This window comes from Haliotis asinina, chromosome 2, assembly GCF_037392515.1.
Source record: "Haliotis asinina isolate JCU_RB_2024 chromosome 2, JCU_Hal_asi_v2, whole genome shotgun sequence".
NCBI classification, from domain to species: domain Eukaryota; kingdom Metazoa; phylum Mollusca; class Gastropoda; order Lepetellida; family Haliotidae; genus Haliotis; species Haliotis asinina.
The window spans coordinates 70044658-70066101 of record NC_090281.1 but is presented as its reverse complement, the minus strand read 5'-3'; the positions used below and the strand labels follow the sequence as shown (position 1 = coordinate 70066101).

General features: G+C 40.2%; 1 protein-coding gene across 1 annotated transcript; it reads right to left on the bottom strand.

The window, feature by feature from the left end:
• Positions 1 to 2593: 2593 nt before the first annotated feature.
• LOC137274226 (protein ABHD18-like) lies at positions 2594 to 21416 on the bottom strand. Its single transcript, XM_067807289.1, has 12 exons — positions 21347 to 21416; positions 20629 to 20791; positions 19849 to 19933; positions 19184 to 19284; positions 17480 to 17561; positions 16998 to 17082; positions 15956 to 15983; positions 13944 to 14082; positions 11908 to 11997; positions 5087 to 5191; positions 4097 to 4662; positions 2594 to 3391 (listed from the first exon to the last, which is right to left on the bottom strand). Exons 2-12 carry the CDS (start codon positions 20712 to 20714, stop codon positions 3340 to 3342), a joined length of 1419 nt encoding a protein of 472 aa, XP_067663390.1. The 5' UTR covers positions 20715 to 20791; positions 21347 to 21416; the 3' UTR covers positions 2594 to 3339.
• Between the last annotated feature and the right edge of the window lie 28 nt (positions 21417 to 21444).

Sequence of the window (21444 nt, the reverse complement as noted above, 5' to 3'; positions counted from 1 at the left end):
CCTGGCAGCCTTATAGAAGAAAAAAGCTTTGGCTAAATTCAAATATAACAGAAACTGTCACACCAAGGGTCATGATCCAATCTGGGATTTGAATGGATGTTCTACAGCAGTATAGTCATGTGTTTCAGTATCTGTTTTAGACTACTAAGGCTACATCAAAAAAGGATTTATGCAAATCAAGACAAGTCACAGTACTGTTCACCTGTAAGTTTTTGAGACATCCAAGAAATAGATGAACTAAAACATTCTTAATTTATTTCACTCATTGTTCAGTTTTCTCGATGTCAGTTTTCTAAGTGAATAAAGAAAAAACCCTGAAAAATCAGCATGCATCTGATGTGTGGTGTATTGTTAATTAGATATTGCATGTTTTCGTCAGGTATACTGTGGGAAAAAATCAAGGAATCACATGAAAGCACAAGTGTTTCCTCACAGGCTGTGTGCTACAAAACTTGTTACGGAACCTTGGAAAAAAATAAGCAACATGTGTACTTTCATGTGACCCCTATTTTTTTCCCTGAGTATATTCAGAGGCCCTCTTGCCTTTGAAGCAATTGCAGCAATCACACTGGGTCAGGCTTTTGCGTGTGAAGTTAGATGAAATTTGGCTAGTGTGGGTTGACATTCATTTGTCTTATATTTTTAACTGAATTTAGGAATTCTGGACTCTCAAACAAATTCAAGTCATCAAGTATGACAGATATCATTGTAAATGATAATTATAGGAGGAATTTCTGGGGACTGATGGTAAGATTCAGAAAATCAGGAGTTTCATGCATCAAAGTGAGCTTTGATTTCATGCTTCATAAAGAAAACAATAAGTGTTTAACACGATGACTGCCTCTTACAAGTATACTAGTAGTATCAATTCTAGCTGAGTTTGCCACTACAATTTGTCTCATAGTTACATCAATGGTATTCCAAAACAAGTTTCAAATGCTGGCAAAACAGGCACAAGAAACGAACGTCTCCTGGCATTCCTTGATACTACCAGGACAGGACTGCATGATTATACTTGTGAGTAAATGTGTCAATCCATTCTCATAGGCAAATCTGGTGATGTCATGAAAAAGTGATGTCAATCGTAAGATGTATGCCTGAAAATAACCTTGGTCCAGCATGTGATTCAATACTTGCATACCCATCATGCATCACACTGCACTGACTGGGTCAAGGAAGCAGCCATCAAACGATAACAATCGTGAGAAGTTGTATATTACCTCTGAGAACAATTATGATCATACTTGCACACACAAGTTCAATACTGTAAAGATGTCTTGAACATCACAAGTTACTATGCCCCATCCCACAAAGCACTATGGCACTATGACTAGTATCATGGGTGGTGAACTTTATCCAAGACTTGTGTTGGATGAGCTTGCAACATGTTCTGAATACACAAACACAGTTTATCTCACAGGGCCCCATTCTCTACCCACAGTGGTTACTTGTCATATCTTCCTACGTAACCTCTGTTCTAATACGACCCTTTTATGGTGCGAGTGTTCAAGACTCATGATTGGAGGCAATCAGATTTAGTAGTGCAATCAGCGACCTTGTTTCAAAAGTGATCGTTCGAAAGATCTCGGTAATTTCCGGATGCATCATGAAAACTAGAACCTCTTCCCGAGCGCGATACTCAAATGTTTCTTCCAGACAGAACTCAGTCATGTCATATTTGTTTCTCCACATTGCTTGCATTTGTCAAGTTGAATCTAGGTCGATGTTACACGTGTTCTGATTGGACAGAAAAAAAGGGAAATAAATCTGCTGCCATTTTTTGCCGCTAGGGGGATTTTATGAGAACCGCAAACTATGGCTGTACTAGAACAGAGGTTCGTAGGAAGATATGACAAGTAACCTCTGTGGGAAGAGAATGACAAGGCCCTTAAACAATGCAGTTGATGGTGCTATCATCACTCTTTGAAACATGTCACAATACGTTTGTAAGTTACAAGACTTTTTGCAGGAGTATCAGCTTGGCATTACTAAAAAATCTCCATCTCTGTTTGGCATTTGGGAGAAAATCAATTCAAATGTTGACCATTATGATATCATGTACACTACCTGAGATGGATCTGTTCTCTCTAACACAAATCTGCATTGGCTAGAGATCATGGATGCCATGACTATGATTAAATCTTATTTGATAAGTCACCCATTGTAGATGCATCTTATCACTAACTGAACAGCCAGGGAAATATACGAAAGAACTTAACCATTGTCAGTTCCATTCTCGGTTTGTTGCCCTCCTTTCAGTTTAGTTTTTAAACCAAAAACATAGAAAGTGTGGTTGTTATTGGTGTTGCAGTTTTCAAAATATGTCCTGTAAAAGATATGTTAAGTCTCTGCTTGTTTTTTCATTACTATCAGCAGGTTAGAAGACAAGGTTTTCTAGAACATAAAATGTAATCTTTATGATGAAATTGATATTTATACTTATCTTGACTCATCATTATAGTAGCCATGGATTCAAACACACAGCTGTATCACTTACTGAGGAGCAAAGAATTACTTCTCATTAACTGACTGAGGGTTGACATATTGATGTACAGATATAATGCATTGATGTTGTGCTTTTGGCACCTAAATATGGTTGATGTAGTGATTGTTTTTTTTGCTGATTAATATACATTGACAGAAATATATATCTTTGGTAGGTAATTGTTTATGAAAACTGAAATCATTTTGGTATTTACTTTGAGTTGTCTGATTGACCAAAATGATCCAATCTGAGTATTGTGGCATGAAAAACAATGATTTCATAACATAAATTAGCCAAAGAATATCAGAAAACATATACTGGGGTGGAAATGAAGCACTAACCCTTTACCGTTTAGTGTCATTTAGAATGTAACGGAGAAGTAATCTTCATGATGAAGAACCTAAACCAAACTTTAACATCTGAGTAGAAAAACCGCCCGCATGAAGGAACTTGTGGTTTTTATCTGTGTAAGCATTCAGAACGTCTTGGTGTGGAATAACAGAGACGTATCGTATCAGAGAAAAATGACATTGTCCCTTAACTCTCTGAGTGTGTGGAGGTCAACAACATAACATGCATTCTATGTACAATGTATGCTTCATCCAATTGTTCCCTCATCAACTCTCAGATTTTCACCTAGAAAGCAACATAAAGCTTGCCTGGCAAAGAATATAGAAACACTCGCATTTTCATGTTTTCGTATATGCTTTGCGGTTAAATATGTGACTATGTGACCAATAAAGTCATAAAATGTACTGTAAAAGCCAGCTGTTGGAACCACACTGTGAGGTAGACAATCAACACACATCCACTTTCACACGTGTCCCTTGATTGTCAGCTAGACACACACGTTGTTAACTGTAGTATTTGGCTATCTGGCGATTGAAGCCATCAATTATTGCTTTCCTGAAAGAAACACAGAAGAGATATATATTACCCACTTCAACAACAGATGGTAAGAGATCAGTCCACATTACTTAATGTAATATTGGTCCCCAGTCATATCAGTGTGTGATGCAATTGAATCAGCACATGGAATACTGGTACAAGTGCTTCATTATATGAACAAAGGATCAAGAAACAGTATCAGCTATGATCCTGCTGTGAGTGACTAAACTGTGGTCTTTGCCACTTCAACAGCATTTTTTTTTAAATGCCACTAACAAAAGCCACAAGCATGGGAATAAGTAGGCAAACATACAAATGAAATCTGGGCCAGTCAAGGCCTTAAATCTTCAAACACAGGTTTCACGCACACATTGGGGAGGTAGAATTTTCTGAAATGCCTATGCACTCCTACAACTGACCGACATTTTCTCTTCCTGGTGATGACAAATCTATGAAATGTTCATACTCAACAGCCATGATGATAACATGATAATAATCTAAAACAGTTCTTAAAACTCAACAAACTTGTTGCCCTGTCTCTAACTAGAAAGCTATGCGCAGAAGTGTGCACACAGTGACAATTTTCTTTTCAAATCAGTGCGCTAAATGGGACACAATTTCAATTACTAGAAGACAAAATATCATTTTAAAAAATCCATTTGTCCATATGAGAATATTTGGCAAGCTGATTACTAAGCATTGCAATGTAAACACAGAACCCACCTGAAGACATATTGGTTGAGGAGGAAGGCGGTGACATGACCTCTGTCCAGATACCTCACCTCTGAGCCTGGCCACAGCTGGTCCAGTCTCAGAACATCATCTCGGGGGATATATGCATCTTGTTTGGCTGCCACGATGATGATAAGTTCGGGGTCCATGGGGACAGAGAAGTTTCCCAGGTGTGTACACTCGTCCATCACCCCCACCATGAACTGTAGGGCTTCCTTCTTGAGGGTGTTAGGGTAGCTGGGTTCCTTAGACCTGCCATTAAAAGGCTTAGTAAAGAGTTTTGATTTGGCACTGGCATGTTGTAGAGTCAAAGGTTCTGTTCTCCAGTTAGCTGCTTGTTTGACCTTGACCTTGGCACTGTCAGCTGGGAGGTTGACTGCTGAGCTGAAGCCCCTTGCTCCGACATCAACGCTGGGAGTTCCGGGTACGCTGGGAGTTCCGGGTGGCTTCATGTTGCCAGGCTTCATTGCAACATCCATGTTGATGTCTGTGTCAGGGTTCCGAGATGAGAAGCCAGACACAAACATCTTCCCCATACCATAAGCTCCACGTAGCGCCTGTGGACAGGGATTGTTGTGATGAACAGACATGATTGTGACAGACATTAGTGAGAGATACCATGGTCACAAACATTGGTGAAAGAGATCTCTGTGACTAACATTAGTGAGAGAGAAATATCAATAACAGGTGAGTGAGGTAAAATGGGGTTTAACATTGTACTTCAGAATATTTTGCTAATAGGACGATGTGCATGCATGTATGTTCAGCTGCTTGTACTAGTGCAGTCTTAAGCTGTTATATGTCATACACTCAGTTGACCCTCAAACCTCTTCTGCAGGTGTGAGTGAGGGAGGAACATCATGTCTACAAAGCTGTGAAGCAATGACAATGCATTAACCCCTGGGTTTCGCTGTGGATTGGTAGTACATGGCTGTCATATATGCTTCACCCCACCTCTACTAATATGACTTTTGTACCTACCTCCTCAGGTGAATAGATCAGCTTCTTGATCTCCTGTTCGTACACATGGTCCTCGAAATACTGAGACTCGAGCACCTGCCAGGGAATGGCTGCACTCATCACCCCCTGCAACACACAGATCACGATATATCACACCAGTCTCACTTACCACAGTAAGTCACACCAGTCTCACCCTGTAACATACACACCACAATACGTCCCACCAGGCTCGCCTTGTAATACACACACATCACCAGACCCACCCTGTAACAAACACAGATCATGATATACCACACCAGTCTCACCTTGTAACACACACACCAAAGTAAGTCACACCAGTTTCACCCTGAAGCTTGGTGAGGCTTTGTGACTCTGGACTTGAACATGATTTGAGCATTGTCCCAGTCATCATCATCATCATCATCATCATCATCTCATGGTCAACATTAATGCCTTGTGAAGCCCACAACAGGCCATGCTAACAGGCCTAGGGTAATAACTAACACAAATCCAGGGATCACTTTAGACAGTGATTTGGGGATTTTTACCCACTGAAAAATAAAATATCCCATTTAACTGAAAACCAATCAGAACACAGCTTACCAAATCGCTAAAGTGCACATTTGCACATACCTTTTGAACTTTTTATCTCGAAAAGGTTCGTACCCGAATGATTCCGAAAGCTATTTAGTGTACGATCGCTTCCGGGTGATGCACACAGCGTACGTACTGCCATGACAACGGAGAGTAAACAGTCGCTGAAAATAGTGTTTTTGACAATATTCAAGGATGTTATCTTGCGGCAATATTAGCTAATGGTAACCATGTCAACAGAAACCCCAAAGCGTATATACTGCAGGTCAAATAACTGTGTTATATGCTGATTTTTGTTTGTGTAGAGATCTGTGTCAGTGATCTGAATATTTTGAAAGTCCCTCCGATCCCTAAATAGTAGCCGTTGTCTAACTGGTTAAATCTATTTAACCATCTCGCAGTCAGTGGTGAAGTGTAACGAAATACACTGAGACGAAGTTTACTTAGACTGGACTACTGCAATTCAGTTTTCTTTGGTCTCCCTCTTGATGAGATCACTCGACTCAAGCGAGTACAGCACAGTGCAGTTCGTCCCACCATATCTGTCCAGGGAACTTTCTACATACAAGGCTGCACAAACTCTCCGGTCTTGCAGTGAGAAACTGTTGAAGTCCCAAAATACAACTTTAAGTCAGCAGGACAGCGCTCTTTCAAAAACAGTGTGCCCTCAGTTTTGAATGCTCTTTCAAATGAACTCCGCAATTCCCCTTCTCTAAGTTCATTCAAGACTGGTTTAAAAACATTCTTATTTAAATAGGCTTTTCCTTAATGTGTCCCTTTTCATCCAATTTTTGTGAGAGAAATGCGCAAAGAGTCCTTTCAGAGATTAGCGCTATATAAATGCTATCCATAATTATTATTATTCACATGAGGAGAAATTCCCATTACTTATGCATGCCTACACTATGTAATAATATTGAAATATCCCATAATTTCTTCAGAAAATCCCATTGTTCAGGTTAAGGAAGCAATTCTTCATGTCTTCCCATTAATCTTAATAATACATATTGATATGCCTTGGCAGCTAGGTTTAACCTCAACTCACTGACGTGGAGCCTGGAATGAATCATTGGTCATGTACACTGACGTATGAAATGATGCACAAATCTGTTAAGAAAGAAACAATGACACTTTTCAAAGATGTGTTGTGATTATAATGAATAACATTGTAAGTTTTTTTCCTGTGTCCATTCTCTACATTTGTGTGTCTTGTAAAACCCTGGAGAAGTTTTCATACATTTTTGATACAGTCAACTTGTTGAACTATTAGACTCAAATCGTACAACAAACAAACATGTTACTACTACAAAATCAACACCATACTAAGCAAACCAACATTTTGTAAACACCATAGAAACTAAAGATGTGATGCAGTAACTGGCGATAACAACCTGTAAAAGCCAGCTGTAGCTGATTACCTGCACAAATACCTGGAGGGTTTTGTGATACACTACTTGGTTAGATATATCTCCCACTGAACCAGGGTACTATTACATACCTACAATAACACTACATATAATTCAAACAATACTCAACAGATGTGTGCATGTGAAAGGGGAGAATGATATCCATCAGGTTGTCACAAACAACAGGTTAGAACTTCAGTGTAACATGTGCAGAGAATGAGTAAGGCATATGACTGACTGTAAGTCAGGAATGTGAAACCAGAAAAAGAAGCTAAAAAATCAGACCCCAGTTATAATTGAGTTCATTAATCTACACCCAAAATTCCAGAGGTCAGGTGAGTGAATCTGCCAGCCCATGGAACTCAGCTGGCAGTGGAAGGAAACACACACATACTGAGAATGTTTCCAAAGGTAAATTCATCGGTTTCACGCTGTGGGCATGTAAAGATATTTCCAGTTTGGTTGCATTACCGATAGTGTAAACATGTACTAAAGAAAACAAAAATCACAGTTTTATGTCAAAAGCAAGTGACGTTGATTCATTTATGAAAGAAAGACCAGGAGTACTGCCTGTCTGTAGAATAAGTGGAATAAGTAAAACCGTGAACATTTAGTCAGTGTTGTAGCATTAGAGACAAAATGCTATTTTTCAGTGTGAAGACTCTATTTGTTATTCAATCAACTTTTCAACAACAATAAATATTTAACGTCACACTGGCAATATCTCAGCCATATTGAGACGAAAAACTATGTCTATGTAGATCAAGGTGTATTATTATTCTGTCTGGCATAGAGTAATATTCTGATTGTATGCTTGGATTTAACTAAATTCTAATTCTGTGAAGAATGCTCAATACCATTACTGTGACACATTTACTTTCATCACAGACTACTTTGTTCTCTCTAATGTGTGCTTTCAGTTGCCAGAGACTGATTTCATCAAATAACAAAATTTAAATGTCATTTGAAATGTTGATGTTACTTGATGCAGATGTATTTTTGAAAAAAAAAGGACTAACAAATAGAACTGTTTCTATTTTATGAAAAACAGATGACACAGTTGTGTTTTCGAGCATAGTGAAGCATTACAACGATGAACAGCTGGTAACAGCTGCTGTGACAGGATCTGCCTGGCTTTGCCCCCTGATGGATAAAACAACATCTGCACTCTAGATCAGCTCATCAGCAGAGCTTGTCACACTATCATCACCTGCAAGCTTCCATTGTTCATTACAGGTCTTTGAAATGTCAGTATATTGCAGGGCTATGAAAACCATCACCAAGTTAAGTGACATGGTAATGGCATTTTCTGATGAATCAGCACTATATCAGCTATGTTAGACTAGTGTCATTAAGCCAGGAACGAATACAACAGAGGAAGGTCATCAGCAATGTGACACATAACTTATCTCAGAAACCTAGGTCTACTTCAAACCTGCCAACTATCAAACAATATTGTGATACCATATACTATTGTACCACAACCATTAAAGGTAATTTTGCCTGTCATGCCAAAGACACAGCTTCAATTGTCCTCACGGGTACAATGTGTAAACCATATTTATGGTGACAGTATCATGATACAGTGAAAGCTGTTTTACAGCACTCACAACACTATTCCATCTGTATGGTGTAAAGACAAAGAGTTGAGAGTTTATAAATATGTTGCAATAGTGCTGCCTTGAAATGTTTGGACCTTCTCAGGTAGAGAAAAAAATCTGCCAGGTACTGAGGAGAAACTGTTAAAGGATTCTGCTCTCTGCAGCATACAAAACTTCTCAAAAGATATCCACTTGTTATCATAAAGAGATCTAGTAGAGACCCGTTGCGCAAGATCAATAACCTTTGCCACTTGGATAGAGTAACCCTTTGCCCTCAAAGCTTCTAAAGACGGTCCAAACATGTAGGTGGAACCTCATCAGATCAGGATGCAGATGCTGACTGTGGGGATGACGCAGTACATGCGGCCAATCTGGTTGTGGCAATGGGTCTCCGTCGGCGAGGCGGCGCAAAGTCTTGCCAGCCATCAGGACGCGACCAAAAGCAGATGAATCTGCCGGGTCTGCTTGATCTTGGCCACAACTGCTGGTAGAAGGACCGGTGGAGGGAATGCATAGGCGTCGTGCCCCTCCCACGACAGGGACATGGCATTGATTGCTCAGGCCTGTGGGTCTGGCACGGGAGACACGTACAAGCGTAGCTGACTGTTGAGACTTGTTGCAAACAAGTCAATGAGCGGCTGACCGTGTTGGTGACACAGTAGGCGAAAAGCTTCCACTCCGTCGGCGATGGTCTGCTTGGTCTGGAGAGGCGTCTGCCAGTACGCTCTTGCAAACTCGAATGTTGCTATCGTCGAGCTAAACATCTGGTCCAACAGCTGTTTGGATCTTGCTGTGCCTTGATTTCGGATCATCCACACGACCGTGGAGTTGTCAGATGCTATAAGAAGGCAAGTGTTCCCCAGTTGAGACGGCCAATGCAGTACAGCAAGGATCACTGCTTGAAATTCCAGATTGTTGATATGCCACCCACGTTGGGCTTCAGACCACAGCCTCGAGGCAGTCTGATCGCTGGGGTGAGCACCCCAACCGTGAAGGGAAGTGTCAACAAAACATTCGTGGTCGTGAGTGAATTCTGTCAAGGACACGCCCACGCAAACGTTCGACTCTCAGGTTCATCAACGATGATACGGGTGAAGATGGACTGGCAGAGAAAACCTGACATGTACATCGTCGGCCTGAATGTAAGGGAAGAGAAAAAGTTGCAAAAGTCCGAGCATCAGACAATCCGTTGCATTCAAATCCTGAGCCGATGTGAGAAGGCCTAACAGGGACTGCCACTCCCTGAGGGTCAATGGCTGAGATCGGCGAAAGCAGCTATCTTCCTCCTTCGATCCGGTGGGATTCTGACAAGGTTAGAATGTGTCATGAAAAGGCCTCCGATGAACGTCAAGTCCTTTCTTGACAATGCACCCCAGTTGCTCGAGATGGCGTGTGGTAAACGCCAACTGATTGTGTAGCCACTGGGGATTGAGATGATTGAGGAGACAGTCGTCTATGTATGGGTTGAAATCTATTTTCCGGAGAAGGTAGGTGCCTCCGTCATCTGAGTCCTCGTCATAATTAGGCGAGAAGAACCTCTATTCAGTATCATCCCATGAAACCATATGACCCTCGTGTCGATGGCCAGTGGCAGAAGATGAAGTCCCAGACTCAATACCTGAGCAATGACAAATATCATGGGAGCCTGATCTGGGATGCTGCGACAGGATAGTGGGATGGCAGTGTCCGGGAGCGGGATGATGTACACGTTGGCTGTGAGCCGAAAAAAGGAACATCAATCCTTGTCCGATGATCGATAGGGAGAAAAGATCTAGATCGTGAGCAACACCTATGCAGACTCCTGAAGCGTCAGTGAGACTTGGAGTGAGATCGTCTGAAGCGCTGTGAACGTTCTGCCTCTAAGTGCCTAGCACTTCCAAAAGTTGCTGTTGTAAATCTTCTTCCCTAGAGAGTGTAGCAACAGGTGTTCTCTTGGGATGAGGAGCCAGTGTAGGTGGAGGCACTGGCAAAGGGGTAGTGAATGGAGGTGGCGTTGGCGTCAGTGCAGGCACTGGCGCTGATACTGTAGAAAACAGATGAGGACAATTGAGATTCCAAAGGTGCAGCCTGTCCAGGCGTTGGCATCGGCATTGGAAGACTAGAAGGCAAAGAAGTGAGCAGCGGTGAAGGGTGATTGTCTGGTGTCCGAGCAAGCGACGACCTGGATCCAAGTGACGAGGCAGGAGAAGACCTTTTATGTTTAATCTTAACAGTAAGATAAGCCTTGAAATCCTAAATTGGGAGAGATGACATCGATCATCAAAAGTACAATTAATGTGGAGTGGAGTGAGTGGAGATCCTTGCCGTACTTCTGCACCTTGCAGAGAGTGTAAAACTGCTGAGTCATAACAAAGCTGCAACATATATATACACTGAACACAAGCTGGTAAAGAAGATATACTGAGCTACAGGATTTACCATCAAGTACACGAAAAAATGGACTAGCAAAATGAAAAACGAAAACATATTGCTGAGAGTCGAAAAACATGAGGTAACCAGGTAAGTGAAGAAATATACTGTAGTCTTCACCACACAAATAACAGAAAGAGTTAGGAAACATACCTACCAGAACAAAATACATCATTAATGCATAAAGTAGGTAGCAAAATAGCACAATAAAAAAACCAAAAACACGTCTGACACATAAGACTCTTGAAGTAAAAGTGAAGTTTTTTTGCATTGTCTGCGCTTGCGTGGGTAGGGAGATCTTATCACTTCCGTTCCTATACACTTGTCGATATATAAGGTAGCCATTCGGGAGAATGGTGTATCAACGACTGTCGGATCTCTTTTAAGCGATGCTTAAGGTACTATGCATAAGCCCTATGCTATGGTAAGTTAATAATAGAGTATTTCTGAGATTCAAAAACCTTTCAGTGTCAGATCACTGTAGGCATATTGTACTGATCGTGTCATGAGTGACCAACTAACAGAAATAAGAGTCTTTTTGTCAATTATATGCAAGCACTGAATCAATGTGGCACCTCTCATCTGTGTAAAGTAAGTGGAAACAGTGCAACTTACTTGTCTAAAGTAAGAAAGTGTTGCACCACTTTTATCAATATTGCATCAAGATCATAGCGGGGCACACCATAAATGGGCTTCATACATTGTACCCATGTGGAGGATTAAACCTGTGTCTTCAGTGTGACAGGGAAACACTTTAACTACTAGGCTACCCCACTGCCCCTCATCCACACTGGAAGCAATGTGAAACCTAAGCATAAAGTACATATCTCACCTGTGTAAAGACGACAGAAGCAGTACTCCAGGACAGACATGGCACCAGTGTCAGTGGCTTGACCCAGTTTGAGGCTGCCAGGGATGCCATCTGAAACAACACAAAACAGGGTTTATACATATCTCAGGGCAACGCAATAGTAATTTTTCAAGCACTTTTTCCAGTTAGTCCACCTTCCTCGTGAGATATACACACACACACTCCTCCTGATTTACACACATCCAACACTTCTCCTGGAGATTTACACACATCCACCCCTTCCCTGGAGATTTACACAAATCCATCTTCCCTGGAGATTTACACACATCCATCTTCCCTGAAGATTTACACACATCAACCCCTTCTCCTGAAGATTTACACACATTCTTCCCTTCACCTGCAGATTTAAACATATCCACCTTCCCTGGAGATTTACACACATCCATCCCTTCCCTGGAGATTTCACACATCCATCTTCCCTGGAGATTTACACATATCCACTCGTTCTCCTAAAGATTTACACACATCCATCTTCCCCAGCAGATTTACACACATCCTTCCCTTCAATTGCAGATTTACACACATCCACCTTCCCTGGAGATTTACACACATCCACCCCTTCCCTGGAGATTTCCACATATCCATCTTCCCTGGAGATTTCCACATATCCACCTTCCCTGGAGATTTACACACATCCACCCCTTCCCTGGAGATTTCCACATATCCATCTTCCCTGGAGATTTCCACATATCCATCTTCCCTGGAGATTTACACACATCTATCTCTTCTCCTGGAGATTTCCACACATCCATCTTCCCTGGAGATTTACACACATCCATCCCTTCTCCTGGAGATTTACACACATCCACCCTTTCCCCAGGAGATTTTCACACATCCACCCCTTCTCCTAGAGATTTACACACATCCATCCCTTCCATTGGTGATTTCCACACATCTACCCCTTCTACTGGAGATTTGCACATATTCATCCCTTCTCCTTGAGATTTACACACATTCACCCCTTCTCCTGGAGATTTACACATATCCACCTTCCTCTTGAGATTTACACACATCCATCTTCCCTGGAGATTTACACACCCCTTCCCATGGAGATTTCCACACATCCACCCTTTCTCCTGGAGATTTAAACACATCCACCCCATTCCACTGTTGATTTACATACAGCCACCCCTTTCCCTGGAGATTTACACACATCCACCCTTTCCCCACGAGATTTACACCCTTCTCCTGGAGATTTACACACATCTACCTTCCCCTGGAGATTTAAACACATCCACCCCATTCCACTGTTGATTTACATACAGCCACCCCTTTCCCTGGAGATTTACACACATCCACCCTTTCCCCACGAGATTTACACCCTTCTCCTGGAGATTTACACACATCTACCTTCCCCTGGAGATTTACACACATCCACCCCTTGACCTGGAGATTTACACACCACCTTCCCCAGGAGATTTACAACATCCATTCCAACAGAATTTGCTCGTTGTAAGAGTAAGTGAGTATTTCAAACCTCAACCAAAAGATTAAATACCTTAGCAAAGCTTGAGAACACTTGTCATGGCTAACAGTATGACCCAAGGGTGTTTTCAAACAGACAAGATTTGTATTTCAATTCATTCTCAGAATGCACATCCAATTATGTTACATTATACAAGTACACACACCAGTGCTCTAGTAATATTTATTTCTCTGAGCCATATACATTTTTAATACATGATTTGACTCATGCATTCTGAGAGCTACATAACTGTTACATATAAGGGAAGTCATTGATATCAAATTTCAATGTCAATTCAAGGCATTTGATAAAAAATAATGTCCCTGCCAGGCAGATGAAGATTTAAAGGCATTTGACCAACCTGTACTAAAGCATGAGTGAGTACTATGTTCTTGAGAGGCATTCATAAGTTGGTACTCAAGTATAGAACCAAATGTAATGGATGTCAACAAAGGGGCTAGGGATAACCCAGAAACAACATGTTTACAATAAAGAAGAAGTTGACATCCATAATGTAATGTTCACTACTTACATGTCCCCCCATGGAGATGCCAGTGATGCCAAGGGGCCCCCAGCCCTGCTTCTCACACCAGTGTAAGAGCACCTGCGACTCCAGTATCAGGGCAGCTCCCATCACAAATAGGTCACTCACATTATGGAGGCTAGATCGTCTGAAATAAACCCAGTTCTTATCAACTCCTATTCTGGTATTAGCCTGCTCAGAGGCACAGATGATACAGAATAAGCACCAGTACTTGCCATTTTAATTTGTTAACAGTCTGGCAGATTTCTTGTGAGACATACAAGACCATTATAACTGACCACTTACAAGATGGATGAAACCAACAAACATCAGGAATGGTGTTGACAGAGTGACAATCAGCCTGACAATTTAACTTGAAGGGAAAATGCAAGTAAATGTGGCTTAGATTATCAATCAGTTGTATTGCAAATCACATTATTCACTGTATATTGCCACTTATAAGGTGGATTGTTTTTCTACCTAAAATTAGACAGGTATGAAGAGGAATTAACCCAAGTATGGGGTAGATCTGATATTTTTTTCAGACGGGTGATATCAGCCATTATCTTTTATCTATTGATGTTGTTAGACAGCTTTTACTTTAAAGGTTTGAACAAGGGGGTCACCTAATAAGTGGGGTTTCTGTATATGTGGCGATATATAGTATAGTACATAGGCGACTGTTGGAGAAAGCCAAATACCATACACCCTGAGGAAGTCTAGCACCATACACCATTAGGGTTCTTAGAGTCTATGATTTCAATGGTAATATGCCATACAATGGCAACATTTTTTTTCTAATTCTCATTTGCATCATCTGAGTAAAAATAAGTTCAGACAATGTTCTGTGTGTCTTCAATGTTAACAGGTGGGAGTTGTCTCCCCTGGCCAGGCACTGCATCCAACCCAAGCTGTGGCTGAGTACTCGAATACATGTAAGTCAGGCCCCCCTAAGTAATTGAAGGAATTACAGCAAATTTGAAGGAACTGCATCTCAAATGTACACAAATGCAGCCCACTCGCGAAACAATTGCAGCGATATCGGTAGTTTAGCGGTAATAACAGAAACACATCGGCCCTACCGAAAGCAATGTCGGTAATACTGGAAACACGCTCGGCCATCTCAGGAGATTTTTCGGTCGCAAGCAGAAACTCACGCAGCAAAACATGGCGTCGTTGGAAGAAGCACACGTCTCGGTGAGTTTTGTTTTTAGTTCCTACTATTACATTTTTATACTTATCCATCTTTGACCACCTGTGTTGAATGCGTATAGGTATGAGGTGTTGTTGGGGCAATAGCTTATGTTTTTAGGAAAGGATAGTCACTCTTGGAGAGTGTCACAACTCATGCCACTGGAGGTTGTTTACATCTGAACATCGAAGTCGTGCCGATGATTACAAACGTGCGCTAGATATAAGATCATTGTTTTTGTAAAATGTGTTTAAATTTGTCAATTGCACTTCATTGCAAGAAAAATTATGGCTCATAAACTTCTTCATGGCACACGTTCATGATGTTCGTAATCATCGGCACGACTTCGATGTTCAGATGTAAACAACCTCCAGTGGCATGACTTGTGACACTCTTCTGCAGTGACAGTCTTTTCCTAAAAACATAAGCTATTGCCCCGACAATACCTCATACCTAAACGCATTCAACACGGGTGGTCAAAGATGGATAAGGATAAAAATGTAATAGTAGGAACTAAAAACAAAACTCACCGAGACGTGTACTTCTTCCAACGACGCCATGTTTTGCTGCGTGAGTTTCCGCTCGCGACCGAAAAATCTCCTGAGATGGCCGAGCGTGTTTCCAGTATTACCGACATTGCTTCCGAATGGGCCGATGTGTTTCTGTTATTACCGCTAAACTACCGATATCGCTGCAATTGTTTCGCGAGTGGGCTGCGTTTGTTTACATTTGAGATGCAATTCCTTCAAATTTGCTGTAATTCCTTCAATTACTTAGGGGGGCCTGTAAGTGATCAAGTGTATGCATATTGTTCAAACTGGGTACTTACAACTGATACTTTGGTTTCCTTTCCCCATCTGATGATACATAAGGAAAACAAATGGCAACACAGGTTGGATACCAATCCATCACATTTTGGATTTCATAGTGGTAAAATGCATTGGATGTATGAGCTCTGCAGTCTTAGCTATTAATTAGTTATCAAAACATTGGATCATAACAAAACAAGAACACAAAGGTTATTTAATGGTTTGACTTTATTTTTGTACTTCTGTACTTGTCTTTGTCTCCTCATATGATATAATGAGAAAATGATGCATGAAAGGTATGTTTGGACTCTCCTTATTTTTGTACTTTAGTTCAAACTTGAAATTGATGCATTATATACAATGTATTCATAAGGAGAAATACACACAAGGATATTATATCTATATCTGCATTTAATAAAATGAAACATTATTTTAATGACACATTTTCAGTTTATAGGAATGTTACACACAAGCAAGTGTCCATGCGCCATCTATTCACTGTGTCTTGCTTTGATTTGGCTTGTTTCATGAATAGGGCAACAACCAACATGAAAAACACATTGTACAATTTTCGAAAACACACTGCCAACAAAGGCCTCATGATATCAAAGATAGCACTAAAAGGAAAATAAACATTTATGGGTAATTCAGAATACAGATTTTACTACACTTTTCATAATCCACTCTAAAAGATACTAGTATACGAATGCTCGAGCTGAACATGACACTGCTGATTACAGCAAGGATCACAAAAATCATGTGCGTGAAGTTTTCAAACCTGTTCCCCCTATGAGTAGGTAGTGGATCAGTTCACAGCATGTTTGGCGCTCGCCTTTCACAGACGCATCACACACCTCATTCTATTTCTAATGTTGGTTGGACAGTAGATTATGAGCACCTGCTTCACAAGTGATCAAAGCAAAGTCTGAGGTATGGTGTAACCTACAGATTTATAGCTTAAAAACTAGACATTCATTCAATACATCACATCAAAATGCAGAGAATGATATCTTCCTTAATACCATCAGGACATATATTGCCTCGCAACAAAGACAAGGATACAGTAGGGATTTTCCAGCAGTATGGATGCGATGCCAGCTTCCTTTAGAAGTGGTCGTGCCATCAAGGTTCTCCTCCTCCAAAAGAACTGTGACATAAAAAGGCAGATGTGAGAGTTACTCGGTGTTAAGGTAGTTGGATCACATACATTGCATTTGAGCAATGGCATTGTGTATTCATTCTCAGTAATTGACATGACCATTGATCCACCCAAAAGGGACACAATTTCATGAAATAAACCAAACTGCCAAGTCTCACAACCTGATCTACTTTTCCACTTCTTACGAGAAACATGGGAGACTCTGGGGACCTACATCGTTGCATTTCCCTCATGAACTTGGGGACATCACACTGGATACCCTTTCTACAGGTGACTGTAACATACTACCATGAATACCTGTATGGGCATAGAGTTACATTATGCCCAACATACTGTAAAACACTTGTAAATGGAAACTGTCATGACTGTGGAATACCAAACTCACGTGGTCTCCAGTGCCAGCCAGATGGAGACAAACAGGTTTTAATTTTCCATGCTTCCAGTTCTTTGGCAAAATAATCTGAAATCTGCATAGAGAAAAAGAGAAGAGATGAGACATCTTCATTAGTCTAATGTACATAAAATACTGCATAAATTTTTACACGTAACATATTTGTTTCAAGTCATGATGGAGTGAATATGTGATATTTTGCAGTTTTCCAAATTCTGATGGCCAGTTTCAAATGCAATCAGTAAACATAGATGCTGTGCCACAAAATCAGCAAAATCAAGATCAACACAGACTGTCCTATCCAGAGGCAGATACAGCTTTTGAAAAAGAAAGGGTGGACATTTCATTTTCACATGTTTCCAAAAAGAGTTTCAATGATCATTCAATACATTTTCATAACAAAAGGGGGATTCTGTATCCCTGCACCCTACCTCTGGATCCACCTATGTCCGTGTTTTGTCATCATGATGTTGGAAACAGCAAGGAAATCTATGTTGCAAGAAAGTACATGCACTTATGCTGCTATCAAAGTGGTCAATCCCTATGTCCCATCGGGGATAACTCTAATTCAAATGGTATGTATTTGAGTCTGTTGTGACACTCACTGACAGTTCAACCTATCACTTCTTGACTGGTTTCTAGCATGGTATGTACCATGACACCTTGTGACAAGTTGAGATATATAGTAACCATGATCAGTTCCTGTTTCCAAATGATTAAACAATGAAAATGATTCTCTTTTACATAGAATTCTGTACCATGTTCTGCAATGTGATCAGTTGAAAAATATGATTGAATGGTATTTCATTCCCGTAAAATGAAAGATTATTTGCTATGTATTGACACGTAGAACTATTGTAAACAATTGTTTTGTGGCGTCATGAGCACTAGTTATGTCATTCAAATGATATTGTGACATAAAGTCAGAATGATGTCACAAATAAAAAGTTCCAGATGCTACCATGGAAACTAGCTGAAATGGTCAGCTGATGACACGCTGTACCCCTACTCGATGTAAATGAGTCATGACAGTAAAACCCATGTCGGCTTTTTGGTTTATTTCTGTGTTTACAATGTTGATAAACATCTTGTGTTGGCCAATTTCGGAGTGTTATTCAGTATTTGAAGCACAGGAATATCTCATATGAAACCTCCGTCTGATGCCATCAGTTCCAAATAAATGCTTGTGCTTCAAATACTCAATAAAACCCAGCAATTGGCCAACATATTATGTTTATCTTCTAATTTAGTTCTGGTACACTTTTTGCAATAATAGTTTTGGATAGTATCTTTGGCTCAGTCAGCAGCTAGAGCAGGAACTGGCACGGCAGAAGTAACAGTATCAATTGACATAAGATATTCTTTTGTCAACCTGACCTGTACTGTGTCAATAACTGTCATGAATGGGTATATATTCACTCATAAGATCTTGTAAATGTTAAAACTGTTGCAAAGCTGTTTTCACTTTTTAATGACTTTATAGCATTACTTTTAACTGGTTCAGGTTAAGATATTTTAACTTCAGGGAGTATGTTGCTGGAACAGAATGGCAACGCAATCATAAAATTACAGGACATTGTGCACCATGTTACCTCGTGTAAGTATTTTTCATGTCAACTTCAACAAAGAATGATGACATGTGAAAATAAATAAATTTCTTTACAGCCATCATATGTCCATCATGTACACTGAACTTACTTGGCTTTTTCCGATTCAGCGGGCATGATCCCTGGCAAGAACTTAGTGAAGGGTGATTGGAAGTAGCCCTCCATCACACGGCAGTCGCTCTGTATCTCATCCTGGTAATATACAGTCTCCATCTTTTCACACAATTCAAAGATAGTTCATTGATTAAATATTGTTACATAACATAATATGTTTTCTGTGTTCACTATAATCTCAGTGGAAAAATCAGTATGCTTGATTAATCACATCTGAAGTGCAACACAGCTATCAAAGTTCTTTAATGAAAAATTTGATTTCATCATTCACGTGTTCATGCCTCCACATTAGCTTGACAGAACAAAAATCAACCCGTGTCTAAACCAAATTAATGAAATTCCCATTTACACAAAAACATCTGTTTCTCTTACATTTGAGAAATACTTCAAAAGGTGAAGTTATGGTGGCAATTGTCTGTTTCCTGCTTTCAAGCACAGAGTTAGTTGCTGATTAAATTTTCTTTCTAAATAATCCCCCCATACATTTTTCAAAGCCATCATATTTAATTTTGCAGCCAACTGAGGCCCAATTGAGTGAAAAAGGCAAAAACATCCCCTGCAAGTATGGAAGCAAAGATCCATACAATCACAGAATCACATGACATCCAAACCCTACCACTGATGCAGTTCAGCAATACTTACCTTAGTAATATTAACTGGGTAGTTGTTTGGCACAAGATGTTTGCATGTTTCCCGATTTGATATGATTTTTCTGAACTCAAACAATCTGAAAATAAATTCAAACAACTTTCTTAAATTCATATGAACATTAGCAGTTATCAGAGTTACAATCCTTAATAACATGCCTCAATTCTTGATATCTCAAAATTAAATTCAGTATTACAACATTCTGAACAATACTTCTTCAACCACAGATTACCTAACTTCATCTCACATTTCTGCCAGTATGACAGCAGTAACAAACACTATCTTCCCTAAAACTTCAGTCATTTCACATCAAACATTTGTCCATAATCAGAGCTCCCAATAACTTTTCAAGCAACTGGGGATTTACTCCCATTTCTGTTTATGTATGAGTAATTGCATTTTTTCAGGAGTAACTAGCATTTTGTATACTCCCACTAGTTAAAAGAATTGAGTACTCTTACGCGGAGCGTCTTTTCCTTATTGGGTAATTGACACTTCTAAATATGTAAAGATAAACGCTTCACAATAGATCTAAGTTTTCAGTAATTCTAATATTCCCAAACAGTTGGCAGCCATTTGTGAACAGGTAACATGGAAGTCATGTGACTGCCACAGTCAACTCCAGACAGTGATCAATATTATGATGTAAACTCTCCCACAAATGCTACCATTAAACAACAAACAAACAATTGCCAGTTGACACAAAGGGTGGGAGGCACACTTGAACCTTAGACAGGCAAGAAGGATTCAGTGCATCTTCTAACATCCACAAACCTTTTGAGATTTTCTGGTTTTCCCCAACCTTTAGTGAAGAACTTGGTGAGGAGGAGACGCCGATACATATAATCAAACTTGCTCATGACTGTTTCTGTTTTTTTCTACTGGATGTCAGTGAAGGAAGGTTACTCAGACTGACACCAGGAGTCATGAATTACACCTGCAACAGTTCAAGACACAGCCTTTCTTATACTAATTGTTGACTAATGCAATACTGTTGCCAATAGCTAAATGAAAAATACAAACTGTGGGTGGCTGCTAGGTCGCAATCGTATGAATAGTGGACAACTGCATACTAACTAAGTGAAACATAAGGATCGAGAAAGTATCAATGATATAACCTTGATAAATTTAGCTGGGTTCAGGGTAAATCTAAGCCTTCCACCCGTAACCCCCACCTCCTCCCCCTTGAAACGTTAGGGTTAGGTCCTGACATGTGAATCTTTTCAGAAATCGTGAGGAAATATTCGCTTTAGCTGATGCATACATACATGAAAGAGCGAAAATATTACCTGTTTCTAATAAAATAATAATATAAACGGAGGTCACGACCGATATGCATCACACGGGCAGTTCGAAATGTGAGATGTGATGTCAGTTGACAACCTGATAGATCAAAAGGGACATCAAGCATTTCATAAATTTAAGAAATGACCCGTGTTCTTTGTAAGAGCCTGTGTATTATGAATGATGCAAAATTTAAACGAGAACCCACCTTAAGTGTTATGTCATAAGTTCCCACGATCTTCTCCGACCACCATTTTGAAAAGATGAACGGACGTCTCGTTATTTCACGTCAGCTGTCACTTTAGC

Coding starts and splice junctions, on each gene's coding strand:
- LOC137274226 (XM_067807289.1), bottom strand. CDS start 20,714: ATGAGCAAGTTTGATTATATGTATCGGCGTCTCCTCCTCACCAAGTTC. Junction 17,562..19,183: donor GCTGAATCGGAAAAAGCCAA/GTAAGTTCAGTG, acceptor TTCTCTATGCAG/ATTTCAGATTATTTTGCCAA. Junction 4,663..5,086: donor TGATCTATTCACCTGAGGAG/GTAGGTACAAAA, acceptor CCCTGTCCACAG/GCGCTACGTGGAGCTTATGG.